Here is a 27,534-nt window from a genome sequence, read left to right on the forward strand (position 1 = left end):
ATATACACACGCATATACGGAATGCATATAACATAGCGCTACAGCGAGGAACGTTATGTCATCTGTCCCACAGCACTTACACTTGAGTCCGATTAATGGGAGCTTGGAAAGCGCAAAACACCGTGGAAGGCAACTTCCACACTCGTTCAGTGCTTCGCCGTGCGCCAGCCGCAATTACGCTGGCAAAAATCTGCTTTCAGCTAACTTGTTCTGGGGTGAGAAAAATTCATTTCACCATGAAAGAGCTTTACCACATTCCTTATCTTGAAAAGATGAAAACATGACAATAGAATTTCATATAGGTCATAAATCTCTGTCCCTGTAGCTTCGTTAGTGGAGAACAGGCACACAATGACTAGAGGAGAATACGGCGGTCCGAGAACAAGACCAAGAAAGGCACCGCTTGGGAAACACGACAGAAAATAATGAACACATTACTTAGCATGCCACACTCAAAAATACATTTTTGTCAGTATGGGGAAAAAAATTTTACCAACCTGTTTTGTAGACTAGAGGAGAAATTAAGTCTGAAATTTTAAACCAGTCTTGGTAGAAGAGGGGGAAAAATTATGTCAATGGAGAATGCATTTCCATGCTCTTTTGCCAATTATTGCTGATGACTAAACGGATGTCTCAGTCCTCTCGCTCTTGCAATTGAAAAGTCCGTTTTCTTCAGGGTTGCTTTAGGGCTGCGGTAGTGTTGAGTTGCAATCACAACTTTTGCCTCTATTGATAACCAGCAAGTTAATCTAAAGATCAGATTCTGGCCTGGAGAGGTAGAGAAGCTTCTTTCTTCCAAAAAAGCTCACCCTTCAGGTAGATTTGGATGGAAATGTCAGCTAGTTGGAGCCGGGTTTGCGGCTGTTCTGCTCAGAATCACTTTTCACTGAAGGGAAAAAAAAACTCAGAAGAATTGAGCCCCTTCCTCCTTTGTGTAGGAAAAAAAAAAAAAGGCATCAATATAGTGTTACAGAATTAGCATTAAACAGTGCTAGGCTTAAAGCACAGTACAAAGTCAGTGCCACGAAATTTCAATGAACTTAATTTTCCATCAAAATCTTGTTTTAGTTTCTGTAAATCAACTCAGTTCTGCTTTTACAGGTACAAGAAGAAAAACTTTTTCAATAAAGCACATTCTCTCCAAATCTTCTGGAGAAGATTTTACTTCTGCTCCTGTTCCCACCCTCTGAGAGCACTGCCTTGCATTTTTAATCAAGCTCGCAGGGAATTTTAAGCAGTGACTACCATGAATATTAGACTCTGCGTTCACATGTACAGCCTGCAGTTTACACCAGGGGAAAACTCCAACTCTGTCACCGCTTGGCAGCGGCCAAGACCCGGGACGTTTGTTAGGTCCACAGCTGCCTCAAGGGACAAAACCATAGGCTGAGGGTGCACCTTGGTGAGGACTTATGGCCCACAAGTCATACTTTTGAAGGGGTGCAGGCTGTGCAAGCTGCAGCTTACATGAAAACATAGCTGCTCACACTTAATTCAAGGCAGCCCGTAGAAGCTCTGCTGCTCCGAGCTCCCTTCGCTGAACCTCTTGCTGCAACCCACTAGCAAGTTCCTGGCATGACTGTGTTCTTCTCATGCCCATCTCTCATCCCACGCTATAATTAATGCAACTACAAATAGTGACGTGAGCATGCAATTACATGTTTGCAGGACTGAGCAAGGACATCCTGGCCCTCCATGTTCACGGCACGTGACAGTCTGAGCTGAGGAAACAACAGAGATGCTTATTTTTCTTAGGGCCTAAGTTATAGGCAACTCGCTTTGCACATATTTCGACCTGTGCTTAATTCCAGGCTCACACATGCCCCCGCTCATTTAGCATGGGACCACTGCTAGCCCTGAAGTTAGTACCTGCCAAAATGGTTGCAGGATGCAAGCCCTAAACTGCATTACAGAGACCAAAGCTCCTCACCAGAGCCTGATTTCTACTCTCCAAGATCTCTACCGCTTCAATTCAGTTCACATCAATGTCATATGAGAGGGAGAGAGACAGAGACAGAGAATTGAACAAAGAGTAAAGGATGGAATCAGAACCCCATTAGTAAAGCTGATTTTAAGGCCTCCATCAAGGTTCAATTTAAGTAGGTGGTGGTCCAACCTCAGCATTAACTGGTGGGAAAATTGTCATGTTTTCATGCACAAAGACACATGGTACAAACTTGGAAAAAGAATGATTTTCTCTTCTGACATTTTTGGTGGGGGCCTTTTATTAACTATTTGCACTGCTAGAAGTTACGTATTCCTTCTTTTCTCCCTTGTACATCCACAACCTGTTTCCTGTCCTTTGACAGAAAAAGAGAGGGGACAGGAAAATAAACTGGAAAAAAAAACCAAAAAAGCCCAAAACTGCCAGACTGCTCCAAAGATTTTGAACAGTTTGAGTAAGACTTTTTCAATCTTTAACAGCACACAAAATTAAAAGGACCCTCACCATAATGGAGTGGGACTCCAGGTGCTCCTGGAAAGGCGCTTAGTAAGCTCACGCCCAAGGTGTCATATTTTATCTCCAATAGTGTCTTTTAGCATACCATGGCACAGGACAGTAACCACTTCCACGGCAGATGCCCAAGTTTGCTTTGTCTTTATCCTCCAAACATGGCCATGCCAGTAGGAAGCTTTATTGTTTTTTTCTTTTCCAAGCCAACAACTAATTTAGGAGAGCAGCAGGATTTTAAAGCACTAATAAACCAGGGAAGAATATATCCAGGAGTGCTACGTGCCACACACCCTAACTCTTCCTTTTCGCTCCCATACAAATTTTAAAAGTTACCAGCAGAAGGAAGATAAATTGATCCTTCTCATACCATTTTGTGAGATAGATACCATGAAAACAGGTTTCCTTCTGCTCCTTGTGCAGTTTAACACTCAGGTCCTGCTTGTCCTGGGCAAGTGGACACCAATTAAGTTTGATTAGGTTTCACTGACTACTCGGGGAAGACTTTGTCTTCTACGCTGTTTTCTTTTGGCAGGGGATGCCGCCGCCACGCAGCGCTGGGTAGGGCATTGGACCGAACAAACCACCGTTTCTTGAGCAGCACACTTCCTTCCCATGCCAGACCTGGAGAAAAAACAAGCACTAAGAGACGAGGCAAGGGGGGGCAGAAGGCAGAGCAACCACAGGCGGAATTAGCTTTGCTGAATTCCCGTTTCAGGGACTCAGGCTAGCCCCAGGAAGCCGCAAAAGGGCTTTTCCCAGGAGCCACATCCCTGCTGGCAAGGCACCTGCTCCCTCCTCCAGCCTCTCCCTGGGTAGTCCAGTGCAGGCCGGCACAGTAACCCCCCGACGACTGCTCCCAGCTGGCTGCTTTCCTAGAGCAGGTACGTTACCTCGCTCCTTAGTAAGCCCCAAGCACGCTCCCTCCATCCTCCAGTGCTGTCAGGAAACCAGTAAAGTAGTTTTTGCTTTCCTGAGTCTCCCCTCCTAGATGCTAAGCCCATGACTAAATGCTTTGGTGGGCCATGCTGCCCTCCCCGTAAGTGACCTGCGAGCTTACTGCGTCTTTCTGGATGGGTGAAACTCGTCTTAACTGCGAGGCTGGTCCCACCGCGCGCAGGCAGCAAGGAACGGAGACAGAGCTCGTGCTTTGCTCCGAGCCTGCAAGCGGACGTTTATCACCACCACTGAAAGACAGAGTCCAGAAGAGGAACAGACACTCGAGCATCGGGACCCCACCACGTAAAGCAAAATGACATGGGTTGGAGACAAAATGCTCTCTTACTATTTCCAAAGCGCTCAGCGCCGCTTTCGACAAGCAGGATCGCTCACAAGTAAGGTGATCGAGCCTTAGCAACTAGGGCAGACGACTGATGTGAATAGCTAGTAAAACAAGAAAATTCTTGGCAGGTTTAACTCTCCCAAAGGTGTGCATAAACGTGTGGGTGAGAAGGAGGGAAAAGTTTTGCTTGAAGAAACAAGAAAGTGCTCACAAAACTCTGGAAACTTTTTTTGTGCAAAAATTTAAATAAGTTTATTGAACTGATCCAAACCGATTACCTAATTGGCCTGAATTCCACCGCTAAGTCTGCAAGCAAACCAAAGGCAAATTGTGGGAAGTATATTCCCCACGAGAGAAACCAGAATAAAAAAAGAGATGGACTTACAGTTTTTCCTTTTTCTTTAAAATTACATATGGATGTATAATTAATAGAGTGCAAGAATAGAACTCCATGTTTAAATTATATTTGAAGTTTCCAGTAACTGCAGAAAAGCAATCACAGAGACAAAGGCCTGAGATGGCGAAAGCCCCTTCTGCCGTCGCTCTGGGGAAGGCGTCCCCTCTAATGCCTAGGCAAAGTGCCACAATCGGACGACGGCGGCACAGCTGCCAGGAATACATATTTTAGCCTCTGGGATGCTTTCAGCAGATCACTCGCATTTTCAAATCTGTACACGAACAGAACCTAAAGAATCTCATTTACAAGCAAAAACGGCAACTGACAGAGGCAGAGCCGACACGTTGCATTTTTAGGATTACAGACCAGAGGAGGCAAGGGCAAAACAAGACCCCCTCCCCAGAGGCAAGGAGCATGATTAAGCACAGTTCCTCTGAGGTGTCCCAAGCCATCGTTGACTACGCTGCATCATCTACCACCAGTATGTATGCAACTCCCAGTAAAAGCAGTTACAAAACACACCAAGGGAGCAGAGGACAAACAGTCGCCACACTATACATATTCATAACATCGCTGATTAAGCAATCCAGTTGTAACATCTGGTCAAAACACGGATATTCAAGAGGAACACATCCAAAAAGACAACGGCACAGCATCTGATCTCAATACACAGAGCCGTGTGATACTTTGGTATATAGCTGTCACCTAATTCCTTGTGAACCAGGTGCTTTTTCCACTGCGCAAACTGCCTGTGGCAGACTTTATGCATGAACTAGCATGAACAACAAAACGGTTCTTGACAAAAGTCGCGCTCGGATAAAAGGACACAAAAGCTAGAGAAGCTTGCAAGTCTGTATTTTGTCTTCTTCAAAGAACACAACAGAACTAGGGACCTTTTGCTAAAGCGGGTATGTCGACAAATCGAGGACGCAGACCCTTATGACACTGAATAGATTTAAATCAAATTTCCTACTGTCTCAGAGCCCTCTCAGATTCTCACGACCCATGTTCTGCAAAAAAACTATCTTGTTCAGACCCCCTCTCCCCACGACACAGTCCCATATGAAGTGGTAACATTGCACAAATACATGACCCTTTTCCAAAAGCTGTTACGCACGAAAAGCGATCCGATTTGGAACATTTTGCTGTGTTTGTGGCGCACCACTCCACCTACTGTCAAAGGTCAAGCGCCTGGATGCAGACACCGCTCTGGGCTTGGGGCATGCCTTTTTCTCCTTGGAAGCCAACCGATATTTTTGGTTTTCGCCCAACGCACGCTCTGCTGGCTGCACAGAAGGTGAACGGCTTTACAACGCTGGCCAGAAACAACCTTCCCCTCACGAAGCGGCAAGACTGCAACATTTGTACCATGACTTTTGCAGACCTGGACAGACCAGGGGATCCAGTTTAGATGTTAACACCAAATCTCCAGTGGCTATGCAGCGCGTGTCAACCTGGTACGCCAGAAGGTGTTCTCCTTTTCCGTTTTCAATTTCCCGCCAGGTCTGCCGTAAATCAAACCATTATTTATTTATAGTTCAGAGCCAGCGTGGTGACACTATCATTCTGTGTGCAGACAAGCGTAACTTTTTGCAGGCAAACAAACTTACAAGCACATATTTGGTTCTTCTTTAAAATCCCATTCAATTCTTTAATTGACCTTGTTTATTTCCTTCTCTGAAACCGAGACATTTAATTGTGCTGAAAAAGTTGGTCAATAATTACAGCATCTCATTAATACCAGTTACAATGCCATAAATATACTCACATAGGCAATTACTGCTCTATAGAATTAGATCAGATATTCCTTTGTATCTGCATCAGTCGCTTACCTCTAGCAATCCAGCGACTGATGGATAATGTACTTAAACAGGAGGTCAATGGGAGAAATAGGCTTCTAATATTAAACAACCATATCTTCATAAAACTTTGCTTTATAACAAAATATCTTATTAAACACAACTTTTCCTATGCGTATGTATGTATATATCATACATAAGTGTTGGCTTTAGAGTTCCACTATAAGGCAGCAAATGCCTTTCACTACCCAAATGGAAAATACATCTTCAGTAAAGCTCTAGCTTATAAAAGCATCATCTTATGTTACACGGCTGCCATCTCCCCGTTCTTCTGTGTTAAGGGTACCACAGTCCCACAGCCACGTACTGCAGATTCTCTGTTACAAACGGCAAGTCTTGGTCTGTTTTGTATTGCTCATCTCAGCAGCGCCATGAGATGTACGTTTTTTGGCAGGGGGATGAGGCACAAATAATTAACTTGTCTTATATCTTCCCATTTTTATCATTACCTTAAATGCAGAACCAGTCTCCTCTGAACGGATCCTACATCCTGAACCTGAAGATTATGAGATAATACTTCATACCTCCCCATCCTACCCCACCCCACAATCTAGGTAAAATATGAAGAGAAATACACAACTCCAAGAATATAAAGGAGCTCAGTGACTGGGACAAAAGCATCATGGGAAAGAAAGTGCACGTGGGGATTGAGAACGCTTAAAAATTAAGGTCAGAAGTTCATGTGTAACTAGAGCCCTCATTGCACAGCTTGAAAAACTTTTTATGCAGTTGCTTATAACTAAGTAATTTGAAAAGTCTTCAGCTTCTCAGGGCGACAGAGGAACGAGGCAGGACACAGTAAAGCGAAACGGCTGTCTGATTTACAAGAGATATAAAGGAAGGAGGGTCTCATAGCACAGATAAAGGGAATCTGCTCTGAAGTAGAAAAAAGGGGCTAATTTAAGCAGCAGCACACAATGCCTACAAGGTGCATGTGGGGGGAAGCTGATATAGAGGGTGAAAAACTGCTTTACAATAAATGTGAGTATAGTTGCTCACTTACTGACCTTCTATAAACTGCTCTGAGTCAAAACTTTCCTAGTTCAGACCCTAAGCAGGGACCCCACAGTCAGGGGCTGGGGAAAGTGCTAAATTTCAATTCTGGTGCAACAGCAACATACAAAAACTTCAGCTTTAGACTTACTCTCTCCCAGGAGAGCAATTTTAGCCATTCCACTTTCAGTACAAACTGTCGCAATGCTAAGTGCTTATAACTGGATCTTTTCAGCATTGCAGCGATGTTCCAGTAGCCAAGGTGGGGAATAAATTCTTCAACACAATTCTGTACTCTTACCCTTGAACCCCACCCAATGCAAGGCCCATCCATCGCCTTCCAAAATTTCCTTCAGAACTTACATTGCCAAGTTACCTTTGCCTTCAGATTTTCAGTGTTACAGAATGGGCACAGAAATCAAACTTTTTCATCAAAAAATCAGAGTGGGACAGCACAAATACACATCACAAATTTTGAAAAGAAATCTTCCTTCTAATAGGGTCTCTTTCATTCTCCCATCTGGTTCAGTCTCGCAAACCAATGGAATTAAGGATGCAGAATGCATCAAATACCTGAGCTCTGATTCAAGCTGAACACTGTTTAACATCCTTTCAGTGAACTCAAGCGTGACAAAGTTAAGAGACAGCACCCAGCTAGAAAAGATATTTCAGCTAGCTAAAGCCACAGTCAGATAGCTAGGCAAAAGGGTGCTCTGTTGTATCAAAAAAAAAAAAAMCCCAAAAAACAAAAAAAAACAAAAAAACCCAAACACCCACAAAAAACAGCTCTCTAATTTATGGGCCCTAGCATTCTTTAGCTTGAACAACTGACCATTCATGCCAAATCACGAGTATACCGGAGCATTGATGAAAACATCAAGGTATTGGACACACTGAAACACATGCGCTGAAGTCAATTGCCACTTCAAGGTCACCAGCATTGGATGGTGGGCATGGTTCTCAGATCAGGGCACGCTCTCCGGGCTAAGAAATTACCTGCTATAGAAACGCAACCAAACCTCAACCAACTGGCTGAAATAAAAACCCTGCAAAAACTCCTTAATGCATGTGTGTGGGTGTGTGGGGGTGTGTGTGCACACACGCGTGCACGCACAAGGTCAAAAGAGGCTATTTCATTCTGGGCTCCACATAAAGTTTATCTCCATCCCGAATGCCGTAAGAATGCAGTGCTCGTGAGTTGTATTTCATCTCCTCGGGACCAAAGGGAGTTTCGTGGTCCAAGTAGAAGAGCAACATGTTGCTTGTTGACAATTGCACTACAGTTTTTAATTGTTTCTTTAAGTCTGCCACAGTCTGATCAAGGCGGATCGACATCTCTTCTACCTTATCCTTGAAGTGAACTTCAACTTTCGCGCTGCTCTGTGGCCGAAGATCCACTACTGCCAAAGGTTCCAACTTCCCGTACTTTGTTACCAGCTCGTGATACCTGAAAAATTGAACAGGTCCAGAGTTACAGCGCAGTTCCTCATACAGCCATTGCACTCTTCACAAGACACTTTCTTAATACTACCATTCTGCAGCAGCAATCATCCAAGGATGCTACTAGCTTGCAAAGTTTAAATTAACATCTGGATGGAGAATACAGTGACCAGTTTACAAGAGGTAAGTGCAGATTCCAAAGTGCGATCCATGCAAAGCCCAGAACTATTTGACAAGAACTAAGGCCAGAACCCAGACAGTGCTGAGTGATCCCCGTCCTCTGTTTCAGTGAATGGCTCACATATGGCTCTCCTGGAAACATCTATCAGTTTAACTGACAATTCCTTCAAGGTGAGCAGGAAGGACGAAGCTCCCATGAATAAAGAATATTGCCGTGCTAGAGTTCAAAGCCTGAAGTACACTCCTCTCGTCATACAAGTATCCCGCACAGAAACGACCAAAGAAACAACCCATTTGCCACCAAATCTCAAAACACTTCAGGGAGCATTCTTACTGTATTTTGCTCACATTAGACAATGTTCATCCCCGACTCAAGTTAAATGACCTAAACAGACATCCACTAGGAAGAAATCTGGAATGGTACGAGTCCTGTTTTCCGCTCTTCTAGCACGAGGCAACACAGATCACACAATGCTTCCCAAGCACGACACTGGAAAGGAAAAATAGAACCAGAAAGCCCACCCACTCCAGTCACCACGTCTCACACAGTCCCCAAGCTGCACTGCAGGGCAGATATCAAGCTGAGCGGGTGCCAGACTAGGGAGGAGGTATCTCACTGAAGGTAAAGCTATCACCAACCCGAGAGGCTCAGGTCAACTGGTCTCAAAATAGCCTAATGAAGAAAACTCATCAGCAGTGCTCACTACTGGCATTCTACAGTTGTGGAAACAGCTGTGACTGGAGCAGGATCTGGAAGCAAGAGAGGACGCTGTGCTTGCAAGAGTCTAAGTCGGCTGCTAAAACAAAAACACTTCCCTAAGGAGCATCAGGATTAAACATACAATAACACAAACGATACATCCCTCAGCCTAGGTTCCCAGTAACAGTGCCTTAAGTGCCTGACCCAAGTCTCAGGTAATTCTTGGCATTTTTCAGGAGGCTAGCTAGCTTCCAAATGCTACACTTTCATTGAACACAGTGTCACCGAGATCACCTGTGTCAAGGTGAGCAGCCACATATTCTGGAAACCGATATCATATAGTGAAAACCGCACTGCTCTAGTAAAGTCAGTACTGCTCTCTTTGCAAATGCACTGCGCCAGAACCAAAGTGGGACTTTCCACCAACTGCTCACTCGCATCTATTCTAAAATGACATGGGAATTTTACTGGCATAGCTCTAATGGCTCCACCACACGTTCGACAAACTTTCTCCTTAGAGCAAAGTTCACCAAATTTCCTTGACGAGGTCCAGCCCCAGGGAGCCACATGCTGGAACGGAGCCACTCTCCCCCTCCCGCAGCAGATCTCTCTCCCATCAGGAGAGGCAGCATCTCCCCTGCCTGGCTGGGAAAGTGGCAGAAAGTCAACCCAGAACACAATGCAACTGAAACGACAAAGACCAGGAGCTGCAGAGAGGAGGTAACATTTCAGAGGCTCTCCACTGTGTGCCACACAGAAAGCTCTCTTTGTTCCCAATCTGACTCCGAGCTGAATGTGATTGGTGCTGTGTCACCGCCCCTGTCAAGTGATGATGGGATCTGGCAAGACGGATGACCCCAGGGACTCATGCTGAAGGTAGGAATGTTCCTGCAGAACAGCAGGCCCTCTGTCTGCCCGGGAAATGAGGCAAGGACCACGACGCACTAGGATTTCCCTAGCTTCACGGACAAAATAAGCCTTCTCCAGGGTGGAGTGTCCAAATACGGGCTGGTGCCCTGCTCTCACAATCAACAGGGTGACACAATCAGGCTTGTGCAGAAAGCCATTCGTTCTCAGAGGAGACAACGCATTCCCCGTCTTTTACCCACTGGGCTACCGCCGGCGGTAAGAATGAGTGCTAGCCCACATGTCACCGGCAGGGAGGATTTCCACGTGGCACAGTTTCCGCTACCTCTGGAAGGACGTGTTCAGCAGCACCAGCCAGCCAGAGTGGGAGAGAGAGCAAACCCGCATCTTGCATGCAGCACCAGCCCCTCAGCCCTCTTTGGGACTTCCCTTAGTCTAACCAATTCTGCAGGCTGCAATCCGGCAACGGCTTTCTCACATGCCGGCTGTAAGTATTGCCACAACTCAGGCACCGAGGGAAACAGCGTGCCACACAGAGCGAGGCAAAGACAGCAAGCCTGCAGACAGCTGGGCTGCAATGACTCCCTGCCTTAACAGCTGTATGCTCACAGCCGCTTCCCTGAAGCACAGCCTACAGGTGAAAGCAAACAGTGCAGATAGGGGGAACAGAATAAAGAGAAGGAAAATTTTCAAGTAAGCTGAGAGGGAGAAGTACTGTGAATGTGTTAAGGTTACCCAAATGCAAGCTTTAAACATGCAGAGGGTTAGGGCAACATTGTCTTAAACTTTCTCAAGTCAAGGAAAGGCAGAACAAGCTTTCCAGTCCACTCCTTGCACACTAACCACAATCCGCAAGCAAAGCTAGCAGTCTAAACAACCGGACACCCACCAATCAATAAGGACGAAGGCATACTGCTCATGCGGTTCTGTCGTACCCTGGTAACGGGCACCTCAGAGACTTGCACAATCACCCCTCACAGCCTGACGGACGCTGGCTGCCAGAGAAGATGGTGCTGAAGAACTGAGCCTGGCTAAAAGTGGCTCTGATATTCTGCAGATAAACAATGGACCAGACAAGCAGAGGACTCATTAAAAAGCCACAGAAACAAAGACGTCACTCAAGAAGCCAGCCAATATTGGATTGTACGCTCAGCGCTCTTTTCTGGCCCACGTCACCCAGGGAGAGAAACTATTCTGTCCGTTTCACTCCTTTTCCCATCCCTTCAAGCTGTAGTCTGTGAAGAGATACAACACAACCGGGGAGGTTTAACACCAGACAGCAGGCTGTTTGTTTATCACACGCTATGCATCTACAGTCTTGGGCGGTGGGGGGAGGGTGCTTGCACTTTTAAGTCTTCCATGCGCAAATATGTCTTATTCCTCCACTTGAGGCAGCACTGCAATGCAGATGCTGTACCCCCAGCAACAACATGTATTTGTCCTGATTAGATTCTAATTACAAACCACCTTCTGAGAGACAGTACCAGACTTGGGAGCAAAGCGGAGGATTAACAGCAAACAAACAAAAATTCACTCTACAAAGGATGTCAAATTTTGGTTCTTATAAGAACTGCTGCATATGAGTCTAGGAAGTGAAATCTGGCCCTTGGCACTAAAAACACCCTCTCAGCCCTCTGCAGCCTCACTGGAAAACATTCTGAAGTGGCACACAACCCCTCCAGAACAGAATAACCCCCTTTAGGAGCTGCACAAGTCTCTTGGAAACACTGCATGGATGAAGGGATTCAAACAAAGAGCCCATTGATTAAGAGGAGGACAGTAACAGTGTTTAAAGGTTAAGGAATCAGCAGAGGAGGTAAATCTCCGGTATCTACTGAAGCAGCATAAAGAGATAGCATGTTCATCAACGTATTTCTTTCCCCAGTCCAGCTTTATGATAGGGGTGTGTAAGAGATAATAGCAGTTTATGAAATGGCCAGAATACCCTGAGCTCACACCTGGAAACACAGCTCAGTTGTGCATGGTACTATGCAACTATATGGGCACACATGGCCTGTTCCCAGTGCTTGGGATCTCAATAGTAGCATCCCGTGCATCTGAAGCTACGCTTGGCCATCTTCTTCTCAATAACATATCGCTCCTGTACACACAGGGCACCACAATACCTTGAGATGCAGGTCCAAGGCAACAAGTAGGAAAAAAAAATAATCGGAGTCTGCACACTTCATTATTTAGCTTCTCTCTCACGCCTGAACCATTTTTGAGCTCAGGGTGGCACACTGACTAAAAGGTTACTTGCACCTTAGTTCCCCTCCTACCCTGTAACTAAACACTCTTTCAGCGCCAGGGCCTGCCTTGCCTTCTCCTGGGTAGGGTTTCCAGGTCACCCCAAGCCATATTCACCAAGAGTTGGACTCAGCTGGAGCAACTGGGCTCAGCTGCCCTGCAATTCTTCCTTCTGGAGCCATGAAAGCAGGGACATAAAACAGTTTTCTCAGGAATAAAATGTTAATGAAAACAATCCWTTTTAGGAACAGCACTATGAGCTCACAGTCCCTGTCCCCCTTTCCCCTTCCTCTCCCCTGCGTTCCCAGGCTGCGTTGCTATCCCTTACAATGTTTGCTTCAATTTTTCTGCTTGAAGGGCTTCTAAAATTACAAGCCAGGACTTGTCCTCAGAAAAAGACACAGAGGGATCACCAGGTGTCTTGTTCTCCTGACTATATTAGTAGCATTCACCTCTGAACTGACCCTTAGCACGCCTTTAACAAATACTATAACCGCTGGACCTGTTTGTATTCATATAAATACCATGGCCTCACTCCCCATTCCAGCCTTCTGAGGCACTTATTGTATTGGCAGGTCAAATACACAACTCTCTAAAAAACAGAGGTAGTTTTACCTATGAGTTAAACTAAAGGAAACACTGACAGGCCAACAAAACACTGATTAGATTCTAATTTCCGTCTTTGTGATCCCTACCAGGCCATACCTTTAACCTTCTCTACCTCAGTTTGTCCTTGAACATGCACACCCCTGCACACATACACTTCTCTTACCCCCTTCTGTAAAGAAAAGATTATGAAGCTTCACTGTTTGAAAAGTACGTGAGGGCAAGTGCATTGTCCTAGTGCAAAACACATGTAAACGCAGTAGCTTGACACTCAATGATCCTTCCTCACCCCATTAAGAAGCAGTAAGTAGATGCTGGCTTAGAGAAGATACTGACTGAACAGCATCTGTCAAAGTTCATTAGTTTACTAAGATTAACAGATCATTGGGCATACATTTTTGGCAAAGAAAAACCATCAGACTTCCGATTTGCAGGTTTTAAAGTGAGGGGACAGCTTCCTAACACCAGGCCCATTCCACATGCCAGATGGTCAAGAGAATTAGATGTCTCGGCCCGGCACCAGAGAGAAAGATCTGTACTGGCTTTTGGGGACTCCCAAGCACAGGTGGATTATGAAACTAGCCACCAGGGAGACCAGGGAGCAATGAAGATCATTAACTGAACAGTCATGTCGCGAAATGGTACTTGACGTAGACACTTTAAGGCTGAATGTGACTCAGAAGCAATTCAGCAAGTCATCAGACAACAATCTCAATATGAACGAGATGAACTAAAACAGAATGAGGAAGACAAGACAGAAGGAAGGCAAAGAATGTTTTTTCTGGAACAGCTAGCCCCAGTTTGCCATGTAACATCATCTCTTCAGTCACCTTTTATTTTGCCTTGCTTCCCTTTTGTGCCTGCTCCGCATTTCAGGACAAAGAATTCATACCTGAATGGGACTTCCTCCTCTGGGAACTCCATGTAATATCGGATGAAGAATCGTTCCGAGTCCTCTCGCTCCCCATCGGCAACGATGCTTCCGTTAAGCTTGACAATAGATGGCAACCTGCTTGTAGACACCGAGAAACACAGTCAGCAAGGACAGAAATGCAGCCAGGGTGATCAGCAAGACGGTCACGGCCAAAAGCTACGTTCCGCAATTCTGTCATCAGGAGAATCATGCCAGGTAGTTTAAGCCTCTGTTCCCTCTCTCAAGAGGGCAAGTTCCATGCAGTTTCTCCAAAGAGATTTAAAACTAAGCATGATCATTTGAGCACACACATGCATCGTATGCACACACATGTATGAGACTCAAAAAATTCTCTGAAAAGTAGAGAATTTAGACCAAACATTTCCACTTCTCCCCTTCTTTCCCACACAGGAAAAACACCAAGTCTTTCTGAGCTGTGAATTCATACAAAACAGTGTCTCATAACAGCCTCTTCCTCTGATTACCCACTCCCAGCCATTCATTGTCATTTARTACATCTGCTGTGCAGAGCAAACAAACAACAGACCTGGCTATTAGCAGCTTCCTGCGCTCCTCAGTGGTGTAGGACTGCAGCAAAGGGATTCCTAGCAATTTGACTTCCTCAAGCTTGGGAAAAGAATTTAGCTTGTCAATGTCTTCCCAGCAATGCAGACCTGCTTGGAAGAAATGACTTGCTTAAATAAACACAGATAATACATAATATATCAAAGAATATCAGACATAGCCAAAGAACATACATGACAGGGCAGCGTCAACTGAAGTTGCTTGGAGAAGTCAACTTATTGCTGGTGAAATACTGCAACAAATCTCCTTCATTTGCTTATAAGAGGTAGCAGCTTAAGTTCTCTCATGTTGTTGTTTAGAAGGATGATCTCTATGGTTGAATAGGGAGCTTAGTTTTTATGTGCCATTCGGTCCTTGGCTGCACTGCTGAATATCAATCAGCATCAGTTAGGATGGCTGCTTCTATAGAGGGATGCTGCCTTAAGCAGTATTAAAGTTACCAGGATGTACGTCATTCTAGAGGTCACTAAATAGCCATCAAATGGCTTTAACTTGCACATGTAACCAACCTGGGTCCAGGCTGAACTCACAATCCAAAGGTAAAACAGTCCCCTAAGCCATCCCACCATTTAATGAAAAGGCTTTAGATCAATTTTATCCCCCTCAAGATCTGACGTGGGATAATAAGGCGAGTAGAGGGGGTAAAATAAAAAAGGGGAGGATCAAGCAACAGTACAACTCTGATCATGTAGTGATACCAACACCAATCGGCTTTGCTTCCTTTTGCTGTGACTGCAGAAAAGTTTAATGTAATCCTTTTCGAATGAATGTTCCAGATGCTTAAACTAACAAAGCAAGTTAGAAAACCATTCTGTCAGAAAAACAATCAGCAGCTTCACCTCTACAGCACAGAAAACAAGAAAAGACAGAAAAATTAACACTTCAAAGACAATTAGAGGTCTTGTTTAAGCTAAGCCTGTCAGGAAACTGTAAGTTCAAGCCCAAACCTTGTGTTGCAATAGCAACGCAGAAGAATAGGCTGTTTTCAGAGCAGAATCAAAATTCCTACAACTAGCATGGCACTGTGAGCAAGGTGGGCCGAGAGAGCTTCCTTCTTCCATAGTAGCCAAAACACCTCTGCCAAGGTGACCTGTAACTAAAGTTTGGGTAACGTTGTCAGCCACAGCCACGCTGACAGACAAATTAAAGAACGTGTGATACAGAAGCAGAACTCTTCCACCTTCTCTCTGCAGTGCTTGCAGTGACACTGCAAGGGGTGACGAGTAACCCTCTGAATCACCCTGGTCTGAAATGGCCAAAAAGTTCTTGTAGCTGGGAGAAAGCTAGATCTGAGAGCCAACTACATCTGAAGAAGACACTGATGTCACCAACAGCATCTGCTCTGACAGAAAAATATACTCATCCTTTCATCCCGCCACCCTGCTACACTTTGAATAAAAACCATTATCTTCAGCTCATCCCTGATCTCCACTAAGCACCTCAGAGACTACACATACAGACTGGCTTTAACAACATGAATTTCACCAAACATAAAACATAGGGAATGAAAGGCAAATGGGATATTTTTGTTCCATCCACTGTCAGACATTTGTTTATCCTTTCCCCAGCCAGGAGGCACCTGGGGGCAGGGAGAGGAAAGAGAGGGAAACTACTAACATAGAAAACCTTTGCCAGTTCATTTTGAATAACTACCAGTCCACATTACTCTGACTCATCAGTTAGACAATGAGTAACTACCAAAAGCAGCAAGCAAAGCCAACAGAGATGGGCAAGTTCATTTCCCGCCTGTTTTCCTTTCCTAAAAGAAAAGATTTCACTGTATTCTTCAGGTCATTGCTTTGCTACATCTGTTTGTGTGGCCTTACTTTAGCTCCATTAGGAAACAAGACTTCAACATGATAGGCTTATCCTGACCACATTTATGGACAGCTTCTAGACACGGCTGATAGGCCAGGATAGATTAGGTCAAAGGTAACTGGACATTTTCATCTCCATGAGAGTAACACAGACATCCCACAAGAGTTATTCTCCTGCACAGCACTTCTGCCTTCACTCACCTTCTCTCACACTTTGCAGGAAGCAATGCTGACTGCAGGTAATTTACTGCTAACAGAGATCTAGCAAGCCACCACACCAAGGCATAAGTTTCAAAGTGCAACAAAACAAGCATGTTTTTCACCTACTCAAGAGCAAAGATTTTGATCAACGGCTGTCACATACACTGAGAACAAAAAGCATATAGCTTCCAGGCTCTCACCTGATTTGTGCAAATTGATGGATCGCAGGTTTGGGAACAGCCTTGCTAGAGAATCTTCTGATTCTTCAATGGTTGTTAGGTTGTTGTTAGCCAGAATAAGTGTGTCCAGTGATGGGAACATAATTCCTAATTTTCGAATTTCAGTCCAGTCCTGAAGATTATTATCAGTTATGTGGAGTAATTTGAGAGACTGACAGCAAACTGGAGAACAAGACACTGTTTCATAGTCATTAAGGCACAGGAAGAGCTCCTCCAAGCTGCACAGGGGAAGAAAGATCGTATTATCATCTCAATATTCCTTCTGCAATGGTTAACATCTTAGGTAGAGGGACTTCCATATGCAATTTTAACACAGCTGTCTGTAAAGGCTCTTATGTGATCTGAAACCTCAATGTAGAGAAGGCCTTTGAACAGTCAAAATGGAGGGTTTCAACCAGGTCTCTACTTCACTCCCATCCACAAGCCTCCTACACAGATGAAAAATACCTCTAAGCATTCCCCTAACCCCCAAAATACTATCGGTATTAGTTATGTAACAGATTGCTCAAAAAAGCATTACACATTTGTGCCCAACAAGCCATTAACCCAACTCCCATAGTCATTTTACCTGTTGTAATAGTCAATGTTCACCATTTAATTTAAAAAGGCATTTGCATACAACACAGACAACCCTTTTTATCCATATTACTGGTTCAGCCAAAGACTCCCATTAACTAGAGAACAGGTCCTGGTAAGTTTTCAGACCACTAAACTGGCTTCCCTAATCCCTGTTAAGTGTGCATTTGCCAAGTGGGATATACCACTGTAATCTTCTCTGCTTACAAAGTGGTATAAAGAGAAATCTGGCATCAAACTGAAGCCACCGAGGAAGTTGAAGTTTAGGGAAGCAGAATGCCACTGCCAAGGTGGACTGTGGCCAAGCCACAGAAATCAACAAATTCTCACAAAAAAGCATGATGAAATATTACTTGACAAGTGGCCAGACCCTCAAATTTACATCCCTTTCAAGAGTTATTATTACAGGTGTGCAGCACGCCATTCATTTGGCAGTGACTCAGAGGAATGCATGTCACCTCCTGAATTGTCAGGATCATTATCCATCTCTCTCAGCACTAGTGTTTAGATGTGAAAGAGGGGCCTCTGGCTTTGCAGAGCCAAACAAGTTGAACTTTAAAGACAATGTGAAACACTCAACTGGCCAGTTTCCAAGCTCCCAAAGAAAAAATCCCCTTTTCCTCTACTGATCACGTTCGCTTCCCCACCCCTCTTACTCATTCCCACCACAGGATTTGATAAGACAGCCTTAACGTACATGCAGTGAGCACTCCTTTCTGTGCCAAACTCCCCATGCTTACTCTGGTAATTCCTGCAGGATTGTGTGGACCGTTTCCCAGGAGGCTTTGCTGTTGTTGAGTACAAGTTTGCGAACACCAGCAAAAGACCCAGCACACCTTCTCTCTAAAACGGACAAACTGAGAGGATTGGAACTCAAGTTTAGAAACTCCAAGTGGGGAACGTTGGACACGATTTTACTGACCTAGGTGGGGAGGGAAAAAACAGAGAAAGAAAGAAATGCGTATCAAGCAGTAATCGGACCTCATGCAATAATATCGCATCTCCTAAAAGGGGGGGCCCTTCAGAATGACCATGAGACAAGGAAATTACACGGGGGTAAAAAAAGACTTCTTGATAACTATCTGTAATTCATACTCCAGGTATTCAACGATCTAGATTGATTGGTTAATTGCTCATTCACCTCAACAGTTCATTTAATTACACTCTCAGAGCAGCTTGATAAGAGAAAGCAGGTCACTTGGGAGAGGTCATAAAACCCACCTGAACACAAAGCTTAAGACATAGCACATTAAAGGAGTTAGTATCTTAGAAAACAGCTGTAGCCCTCTTTTGGCAGGGAGGCAATTGGTATGTCCCTTGAGTTTACAGCTGTCACACTGATCACTTGCTCAGCTTTCTACTGCTCTCCACTAGTCAGAGACCACCCTGTTTTGCCCAATGTAAAAGACAGAAGCCCCCTGTACACATACAGTGAATTCCTTACTAGATTCCATTATTCTGAAAACAGCAGCTTTCTTACAATCAGTCCAAACGTTCAGACAACTGTGCTTGGGGCTACTTTCTCTTTTTGTGTGTACCAAATGTGTACCTGAGGGCAAATCAACAGAGAAGTACAGAAGAAAGATCAACAAATAGAAAGGAAAGCCAGATACAGACAGTGTGCACCTCTGCAGTATGGATACATAGTGGATCGTGTGATTGGTACTGATCTCAATGTCGTATATATGCAGAAAAATACTGGAACAGGTTAATAAATGATCAATTTGTAGGCACCTAAAAGAAGATTAAGTGAGAAGAACAGCCAGCCAATATCAATTTGTAAAGAACACATCCCATCAATCTGATTTTCCTCCTCAACTGGATAACTGATTCAGTGAGAAGTATTAGATATAATGGGACGACAGCTTCCGACATGACCCGCACACCAGTCTCACAGGCAAACTGGGGGGTTACAGTCTCTGGGAAATTATTATGAAGTTAAGAGTTCAAAATGAGACTAGCAGACAAACCAAGGAGGTGTTTCAGCAGAGTACTACTTGTTACGTTTTTAATGACCAGAATAATCACATACTACGAGTTTTCTTAATGTGTGGGTGGTTCTAAGGTGGGAAGGGCTGCCATCACACTGGGGTACAAGACTAGAATCCAAAGTGAAGCCATGTGGAACATGTAAGATAAAGTTCGGTTCAGAAAAGGTCAAAGTACGAACATCTGGGAAAAAAGAAGTTCATTCAGAAAACAGTTACAAGTCAGAAACAACTGGCTAAAGAGCTCCATTCTGCAAGGCAATTGGGATGAGAGGAGATAAGGCAGACCACGAAATACACAAGTCAGCAGTGGGGCCTCATTGCAAAAGTCTCGTGGGGAGGTTTAACTGAAGTGTCACACACATGACACTGGAGGTTATTATCCAGCTGCATTTTGCGCTAATGAAGCCTCAGCTTAGGTGACGTCATGTTTTGGGCACTAAGCTTTAGGAATGAACTAGACAAACTGGAAGGACAACAAAGCAACAAAAACAGTAAGGGGTCTAGAAAACATAGCCTAAAATGAATGATTGGAAGAACTGGATGGATTTTTTCAGTATTATACAAAAAGAGGAACAGAAGGAGACATTGAAGTTCTTCACAGGATAAAAAGCTGTAATAAGGGGATGGTAAGGAATGGTCCTCCACACCTACTGTGGATAGGGCAGGATGCAACTAACTTAATTTGGAGCATGGAAGACTTCAGGTAGATAGTTCAGACTACAAAGTTAGCTAAGCATGGGAACAGGCTACCTAGGGATTTGAAATCCCCATCACTGGCAGTTTTGAAGAGCCAGTTAGGTATCTGTGGGGAAGGGCTACGAAAATTCAATCCTGTCTTGGAGGAAGGGGTCAAAGCGCACGAAAGCCTTTCATTTCCCAGTTTACTGCAGTTCATGCAGAAGCCAGCAAATTGAGCCTAAACAGTGCACCAGAATGAACGAATAGCAGGGTATGAGGCACACAGTGTGGAGTCACAGGTGGACGTGCATCTCTCTCAACTGATTAAGGACCTTAATATGCTAACAGCCATGAAGCTAGCCCAACCAAGATTAAGCAGTAGAACAGTGAGCAGGAATACAGCAACTGATCACTGCGGGAGGGGGCTTTTAGGGGTCAGAATAAACCAAGTCAGGAGGTACCATCCCAGTTCTAAGCAGATATGCCTTCAGTACAAAACCATCTTCCCTGGCTCTAATCTCAGCAGACAACACTGAGTTCTCATTCTCACCCACAGAGATAATACCTTTTAGGCTAACACAGACGTGGGCAGGACAGGGAGAGACCCATCCCGCCTCTGACTTGGCAACATCTGTGCCAGAGTTGGAATGTTTACACAAATCTGCATTCACTAGCGTTTAAAGACACAGGAGCTTGATAGGATAGAAACTCATGATAATTTTTAGGTCACAGGTCCCGTTCTTTTTCACATATTTCTAACAATCAACACTGTCATAAAAGCAGAGCACATGCCAGTGAAGAACAACAACACTTGAACGCATTGTGATTATTTTACTGGTGTTACATTGCATTTACCCAGCGTATTTCAGTCAAGCACTTCAAAGCATTTTACAATAGCATTTACCATTAATTAATGAGGCCTCAAAGTGTCCTATGAGGCAGATGTTATTAAACCTGTTCTGCAGGTGGGGAAACTAAAGCAGAGAAAGAAAAAGTACCTTGCCCAGTGTCACAGAATCAGTGGCAGAGCTGGAATCAAGTCCCATTCCTCAGACCTCCTGATTCCTACTCTGTTAACAAGCCGCACTGCTCATTAACCTCTTGACGTTTGAAAGGACAGTTCCAGCGCTTTGCATGATAGAAAATACATTTGTCACCTATAGGCCAAGATCATAAGTCACTAGGAAAATGGAGTCAGGTGCTCAAATGGATTATATTCATCAAGTTTATCGCTCTATGGTTGTCAAAGTAAATAACTATCAACTTCAAAGATAAGAAAGAACCCACAAAAAAATGGAAACGTATCTCCTTAAACGAGCATAACACTCTTATAACCTGCAATGCATTCACAGTCATAGTAGCAGCCATCAAAGCTGTTCAGAAAGCCTTTTTTACCTCATGCCAATCTTCCAGTTTATTGTCAGAAAGATCTAGCTCAGACACATGAGCACAGAAGGCAGCAATTTCATTCTCATCCCCTGCACAGGTTATGCCACAGCTGTTCAATACTAGCACGCTTGGAAGGTTGAGGCGATCTGAAACAGGGGAAAAAAAGATGCCCTCCAGTCAGCATTGCATTCCTTAGTTACAGAAGATTACCCCTTGGTCTCAACAAGCACAAAGAAGATAAGCCTGAAATCCAACAAAAGAAAAGGATCCAATGGTAATTACCACAATTTATACATATTCTAGAGATATCCAGAGAGAAATGTATTTTACAACAAGTGTCTGATATAAATCAGGAAGTCTTCTTTCCTCTAAATGTGAAGTATCATTCTGTATCAATGCTCATTTACTATATGCATTTCTTTCCACAACCCAGCAAGGACAGGCCAGACACTTGTGGTTTATAGTCCGTGTCGTATCAGTGCTTGCCAGAACTTAGGCTCTTTCCCAGGCATCTGCTACTGGAGATAGGATATGGTTCTACCTGCACTGTTAGTTGTACTGAGTCAGACTCCCTTATCCTCTTGTATTTAGCTCACTTTGGTTAGGAACAGCACGGCAATATTTAAACATTTCTTTTCTGAGCTTTTCCTTTTCAACAAAATAGGATGTTTAATGCTCTTTATGATCTGGGAAAGCTTAGTTGTTTGCTCTGCTTTTTATGCTTCTGCTTAAATTTTGCTCTAGTCCCTTCTCATGCAGGTAAACATTCTTGCAGCTATTTCACAGGCAAGGACTTAGATCACAGTCACAGCCTGATTTGCTAATGCATAACCAAGACAAAGTAAATGGCTATGGATTTGTAACAGAAAACCATTTCAACACAAGAAGTTCATGTTTAGACAAAGCATGCCATCAATCTTACAGTCTGTCAAATAGAATACAGCTCTCATTCACCTCTGTTGAGTACCAAAACCCACTAAAATTTAACAACAAGCTTCCTCCTAAAAAGCTAGTACTTTTTCTCTCTCTCTTTAGTACTTGACAATTGTATGACTAGAAAGGTATTGTAACAGCAGACAATTACCAGAGTAATTTGAGTTTCAAGTTCATTAACATTAGGKTTCTTTAAAGGACAGTGATGTACTTCAGAAATTATTCATGAGGTACTTGTAAGTCATGTTTAAGTCKCATTTTAAGACTTATAAACAAGGTCCCTCTTCTCAGGTAAGCGTGCGCTCACACACAGAGGAAAGGGAGTTGACTGAATATTCCATTAAGACGATTTTCTGTTCCTGTTAATGTTGAGCGACAGGCAGTACATTTTATCCTCAACTRAACTTGGGCATTTTTTTCTCCTCTGTCAAACTCAGTTACTGTAAATTCATCCAGCTAACATCCATAGCTATTTTTCCCTTTTGGGGCTGGTTATGACATAAATTGACCCGATAGAAATTTAAACTATAGTTACAACTCAAGATAGTCAAAAGGTTATACAAAGAAGTGGTGGTTCTGGTGGGATAAATGTGAATCTCAGAATCATCTGAATAAACAGAGAATCAAAAGCTAACACCAGAGCTTGAGGGAAGACTAAAGGGTGTCAGACTGATCCATTTAAAAAGCTGGAAACAGCGACATGGATTTTGCATTGAAAAAGGCTGAAGGACACACATGAACAGCAGAGCGCTTCAGACACACATCTGTCTGAAACTCCCTCAAGGCAGCATGGGCAGAAGCAAGGGAGAAAGGGCCATTTCTCCACAATGTCAGTATAAGCTCGCCCAGAGATCATTCAGTGCCTTCAGAAGTGAGCTAAAGTACACCACAGACTCGAGCCGCTTGTCGCAAAAGAAGCCTATTTAGACATTAAATGACTCATTGCTTGGCTTGATGAATGGCCCCATCGAGTGCACCCTTGACTCCCTCTGAACCTGTAGGCATTAACATAAGTTGATAGCATTGCATAATACCGTTGGCATACGGAGCTACCTAGACTTTGAATCAAGTTTTGTGCGTTCATTAAGCCACCTCTGCAAAAATACATGTTGTTACAGCTACTAGTAAAATAGTTAGTGTCTCTAGTCTGAGGAAAATAAACCGCAGGACTGCTGAGTCCTTAAAAAATCAGCTTTGTACACGGCCTTTTCCCATCTTTCTTCGACAGGATTCTGTTATGCTAGCAATGAAGGGGATAGGAAAACTTACTTGGATTTTACAGTAACCAGTTCAGTCACTGAATCAACTTTCCCTCTTTGTTAGATGCCAGTCTCTCGACTCTTTCTTCTCCCAACAATTTTTACATTTCATTTTATTTGCAAGCAATGTTAATTAAACCCTTAATACTTGAAACAGGCAATCATCTGCATCTAAGAGAAGAAGAAAATAAATGCAAAGTAGGCTTCCCATGGTTAAGAAGGAAGGTCAGGAGATGAGTCAGAAGGACCAGAATTCAGGAGATACTTGACCCCAGCAACTTGAACCCTGTTCTATAACCCTACATAATTTTGGGCTGCTGCTGTGAGCAATGCTGTCCGACTACATGGAGCCTGGCAACGATTAGAGCATACTAATTTGACCAAGATACACAACTGAATAGTAAGAAATACATATTAATACAAGTACGATGGTTCTCTTTGAAGCAAATAAGGGGGATTCTTCCTTCAAGACGAGCAAGAACAACAGAGGAACTGATCCCACACAAAACCCCACATAGGCTCAGAAAGACAGGAACCCTACCTTTCATAGGTGAACCCTGGGGAGTTGCTGGGACGTGAACTCCCATACCAGGACCACGACGATACGGGAAATTCTCGGGGCTGTATTTCTCACAAAGAACTTGCATGAAACTCCTTCCACTGGGCTGGTCCATGTTCCCTTCTTGGACTTCTAATTCATACAGAAAACATCAGAGGACATAAACAGTCAGCTACTAATGATCATCTCCAGTAGTGGTCTTTAGAAACGCAGGACAAGAAGTGACCAGCTGGGTCATGGGTTTCATTTCTTCTGAACTGCGGATTAGTCTACTAGGTTATATTTCAAATTTAATCTTCAAGTAACACATCACATGAAAAAAAACAGGGCTCAAGATACACAAGCCCATTCAATCATACCATTACAGTCCAAGTACAAGACCTCCTGACCCCACACGCTCTTCCAGAACTGCCCAGTTCCCAGTACTCCCCAGGCTGTAAGAGAGTGTTTATTTGCCTTACAAGTGGACTATGAGATTTTCATATGTATTCTCAAAGACGTTTATAGGGTTGCAAGGAGGGCAGAGAAGGAAGAGTTGTTTAAGAGTGAGAAATTGCTTGAAAGTGTGTTCGCATCCTGACACTTCCCTTTTTTCTAGCTCAGGACTTTCAGTCAAGATGGGCTTTGGGGATTCTAATTGCTGTGCTCGGTGTGCTGAAGTTACGTCTAGGACTTTAAACTCCGACGCAAAACGACTCTTCTGTTGGCTGGGGACAATAATATTTATCCACTGTCATTTGCTTTGACAGATTATGATGCACTTCGATTGCATACGTGTGATAGAGATACCAGCATTTCAGCTTGATAGACAAAATAAAAGTAATGGCTTTAGCCATACCTTCTTGTGTTTCAAAAAAAAAAAAAAAAAAAGGCCTAACTGTTTATGAAGAAACACTATGCAAAACAGGACACGCTTTGTTTTTTTTTAAATCACCCCAATGCAATAAATAGCCTGGAGCTCAACAGCCTCTGCTGACAAGGCCTCCATCAGTTGGCCCACAGGGTGTCATGGAAGTACTCGAGTTTGATATTAAGCTCACTAAGGTATCTCAGGGCTCTCATCTTCACTAACAACAGCGCCTCATTCAAAGCAAGTTTTAGCCTGAAAAGCAGTATCATCATTTCTCCTCTGATATTTGCAAAGAACTACAATTCTTCCACCCTGCTTGCAAACCTGGGCTTCTAATTAGAATACAACTGCTGGGTCATGAAACAGTCTCAAGCACATCTGAACACATCATTTGGCCAGTCTAAAAAGAAAGTTTTGCCATTTCAATTTTGCAGCTGTTTAATGTATCTTGAAGATAAACATGCCCTTCGTATCTATGTGTCACAGAAAGGAACAGCACAGGAAAAAGGACTTGGTATATTGTGGGCTGCTGACGTTTCTTGTAAGATATCAAATGTCAGCTGGAAGTTACTTGGCACAAAGATACCATGGTGGTCGCTATTCTGTTGTACCCGAGGTGAAAGTAAATTTACCTGTCCTACTTTCCTTCGCACACTCTGAACTTCACGTTTTATGTTATTCCAGATAAAAGGGGGTCACGTTCAATACGTGCATAGAGTCAAGGGAGCCATATTATTTGCAGGCTGAATAGAGCCCTTGCGCTCCCAAGCAGGGCCTGCCACTTATCTTGGGCACAGAGGAGAAATCCACATCTGTCAGTTCTAACTCCACAAGGAACAAATTTGCAGGAAAAAAATGCAGATTTCGTAGAGCATATAATTAGTCACGGAGCACCATTTTCATAAATTACTGTATAATTACATTTTTAATATACCAGCAAAACTCAACTCATGTACRCATTCTGCACACAAATCGGCAACTCCAGGACTTCTATGGGAAATCTGTACTTCGAGTTAATGAGGGGACCACACTTATTTTGAAATGATGCTGCTAGCCAACACAGAATTAAAAATTCTCTCTGCTGCCAAGAACTTTCCTTTAGATTTGTTAAAGGTAAGGACAGATATAAATTCCTGAACAAAAAATAGAAGTAAGATTCAGTTTCCCTTTGCTGAGAATCAACTGTTTAACAAGCTCTACTTTGCTCATTCATGAATAGACTACCTAAAAAACCCTCTCTCACAATGGAATTTGGTATAATAAGGAGCAAATTGACTGAAGCCTGTTAAATTTTTTATATATTATACAGATAATACATCACAAATACGGACCTAAAGGATTTGTCTTACTAAAAAAAAAAGAAATACCCCAACCAACAAACCCTTTTTTAACCACACATCAACTAATGGTCCAATTCATACCGCAGAGTTAACTTCACGTCAGTATCCTAGCATGTGGTTAGAATCTAAAAGCAAGTCCTCAAAGAAAAGTATGTGTTAGAAAGAAGACATTTAATTTTATGATAAAGCATTCAGCATGTGAGAAGAATGATTTGTCTGGACAGCCAAGGCCTTACGTTGAAAAGCCCTCAAACTAAAAGTGGATTAGAGCTCAGTATTATAAGAGAGAGAGATACTGGTTTCTAGATGGACATTAAGACATCCTGCTCTGGAACTCACCCACCCATAAAGCTTTCTGTCCTTTACTCTGCTTTTCAGTCAACTCCGCTCCTGTTCATCCACTGAGGTAACATCAAGTGGGAAATTCCAAATGAGGAAGTCACCTCAACATAACACTAGAGGAAAAAAAAAACACCAAAAAATTCACATGTTCTCCTGAAAAATGAAAGTATTCCAGAACTGAAAACAAAACCTCAAAACTAACACTATTTATGTTCATCAACTTTCCATCACAAACATTTTCTTTTTAAGATTTACTTTAGCAAAGCAATGTCACTGCCAGATGACAACAGTGTTGGGGGGGGGTGTCCAATTACCTTTCTCACCTCCCTTCTCATCAGATTTAACATGAAGTATAATAATCTGTCAGGTACATAGCTTCTGTAAATTACYGCGTTACTTAATAACAAGGGCTAACAAACATTCAAAGAAAGCCATGRGGCACTTCAAATGAATGTCATCTGCACAAGGGCAGGATACGATAATTAGCAGGGTGCACATTTCTCAGCGGTTTTCTACTGGTGGTTCAAGGAACAAGTCGTATCCTAAAATAACTTTGGGGTTTTCTAAATAACACAATGGATTCCAAAAGGTGCGCTCAGATTTCAGAAGATGTTGACAAAAATTCTTTGCGTTTAAACATCTTGCTGAAGGGCTGTGGCCCCGATGACATACAACACGCTAAGTGTCCGCGAAGAAAGGTGTGAACCTGACTTGAGATCCAAGGGAAACCAATCTGGCTCCTTCAGAGGATGAGGGAAGTGCAAGAAGAACAAAGGCCAAACCAAACAAGAATAACAGGAAAATATTTCTATTTCAGTGCTATAAGCTGAAAAAAAGAA

At 43.4% G+C, this 27,534-nt stretch overlaps 2 protein-coding genes across 12 annotated transcripts in view; both read right to left on the reverse strand.

Annotated features, from left to right (window-relative positions):
* Window positions 1-3,391, reverse strand: part of TECTA (tectorin alpha) — a 39,033-nt gene extending 35,642 nt beyond the window's left edge. The window contains exons 1-2 of one of the 5 annotated variants that reach the window (XM_026073001.1): window positions 2,823-3,096; window positions 498-928 (exon numbers count right to left, since the gene is read on the reverse strand). The gene's annotated coding sequence lies outside the window, so the exon portion shown is untranslated. Of the gene's footprint in view, window positions 1-497; window positions 1,216-2,822 lie in introns of those variants that run through there. The other 4 variants (XM_026073002.1, XM_026072999.1, XM_026073004.1 and 1 more) reach the window with 4 other exon arrangements.
* Window positions 3,392-5,758: 2,367 nt separating this feature from the next.
* On the reverse strand, window positions 5,759-27,534 carry TBCEL (tubulin folding cofactor E like). Of its 7 annotated transcripts, none has more exons than XM_026072993.1 (9): window positions 27,402-27,534; window positions 26,697-26,808; window positions 24,146-24,295; window positions 21,419-21,558; window positions 18,095-18,276; window positions 16,740-16,996; window positions 14,484-14,610; window positions 13,916-14,032; window positions 5,759-8,430 (listed from the first exon to the last, which is right to left on the reverse strand). In XM_026072993.1, the coding sequence occupies exons 2-9, from the start codon at window positions 26,698-26,700 to the stop codon at window positions 8,112-8,114; spliced, it is 1,296 nt and encodes a 431-aa protein (XP_025928778.1). In that variant the 5' UTR covers window positions 26,701-26,808; window positions 27,402-27,534; the 3' UTR covers window positions 5,759-8,111. The 7 variants fall into 7 exon arrangements, with proteins under 7 accessions (XP_025928778.1, XP_025928779.1, XP_025928776.1 ...); XM_026072994.1 differs by having other exon boundaries at window positions 27,368-27,534; XM_026072991.1 differs by having other exon boundaries at window positions 27,010-27,534.

This window comes from Apteryx rowi, unplaced genomic scaffold, assembly GCF_003343035.1.
Source record: "Apteryx rowi isolate R43461 unplaced genomic scaffold, aptRow1 scaffold_356, whole genome shotgun sequence".
NCBI lineage: Eukaryota > Metazoa > Chordata > Aves > Apterygiformes > Apterygidae > Apteryx > Apteryx rowi.

What these genes read in the sequence shown, in the direction of transcription:
- TBCEL (XM_026072993.1), bottom strand. An exon ending in AACTGGAAGATTGGCATGAG is followed by an intron (nt 18,277 to 21,418) that starts GTAAAAAAGGCT and finishes CTCCCCACCTAG; the next exon opens with GTCAGTAAAATCGTGTCCAA. An exon ending in GAGGAGGAAGTCCCATTCAG is followed by an intron (nt 8,431 to 13,915) that starts GTATGAATTCTT and finishes TCAATTTTTCAG; the next exon opens with GTATCACGAGCTGGTAACAA.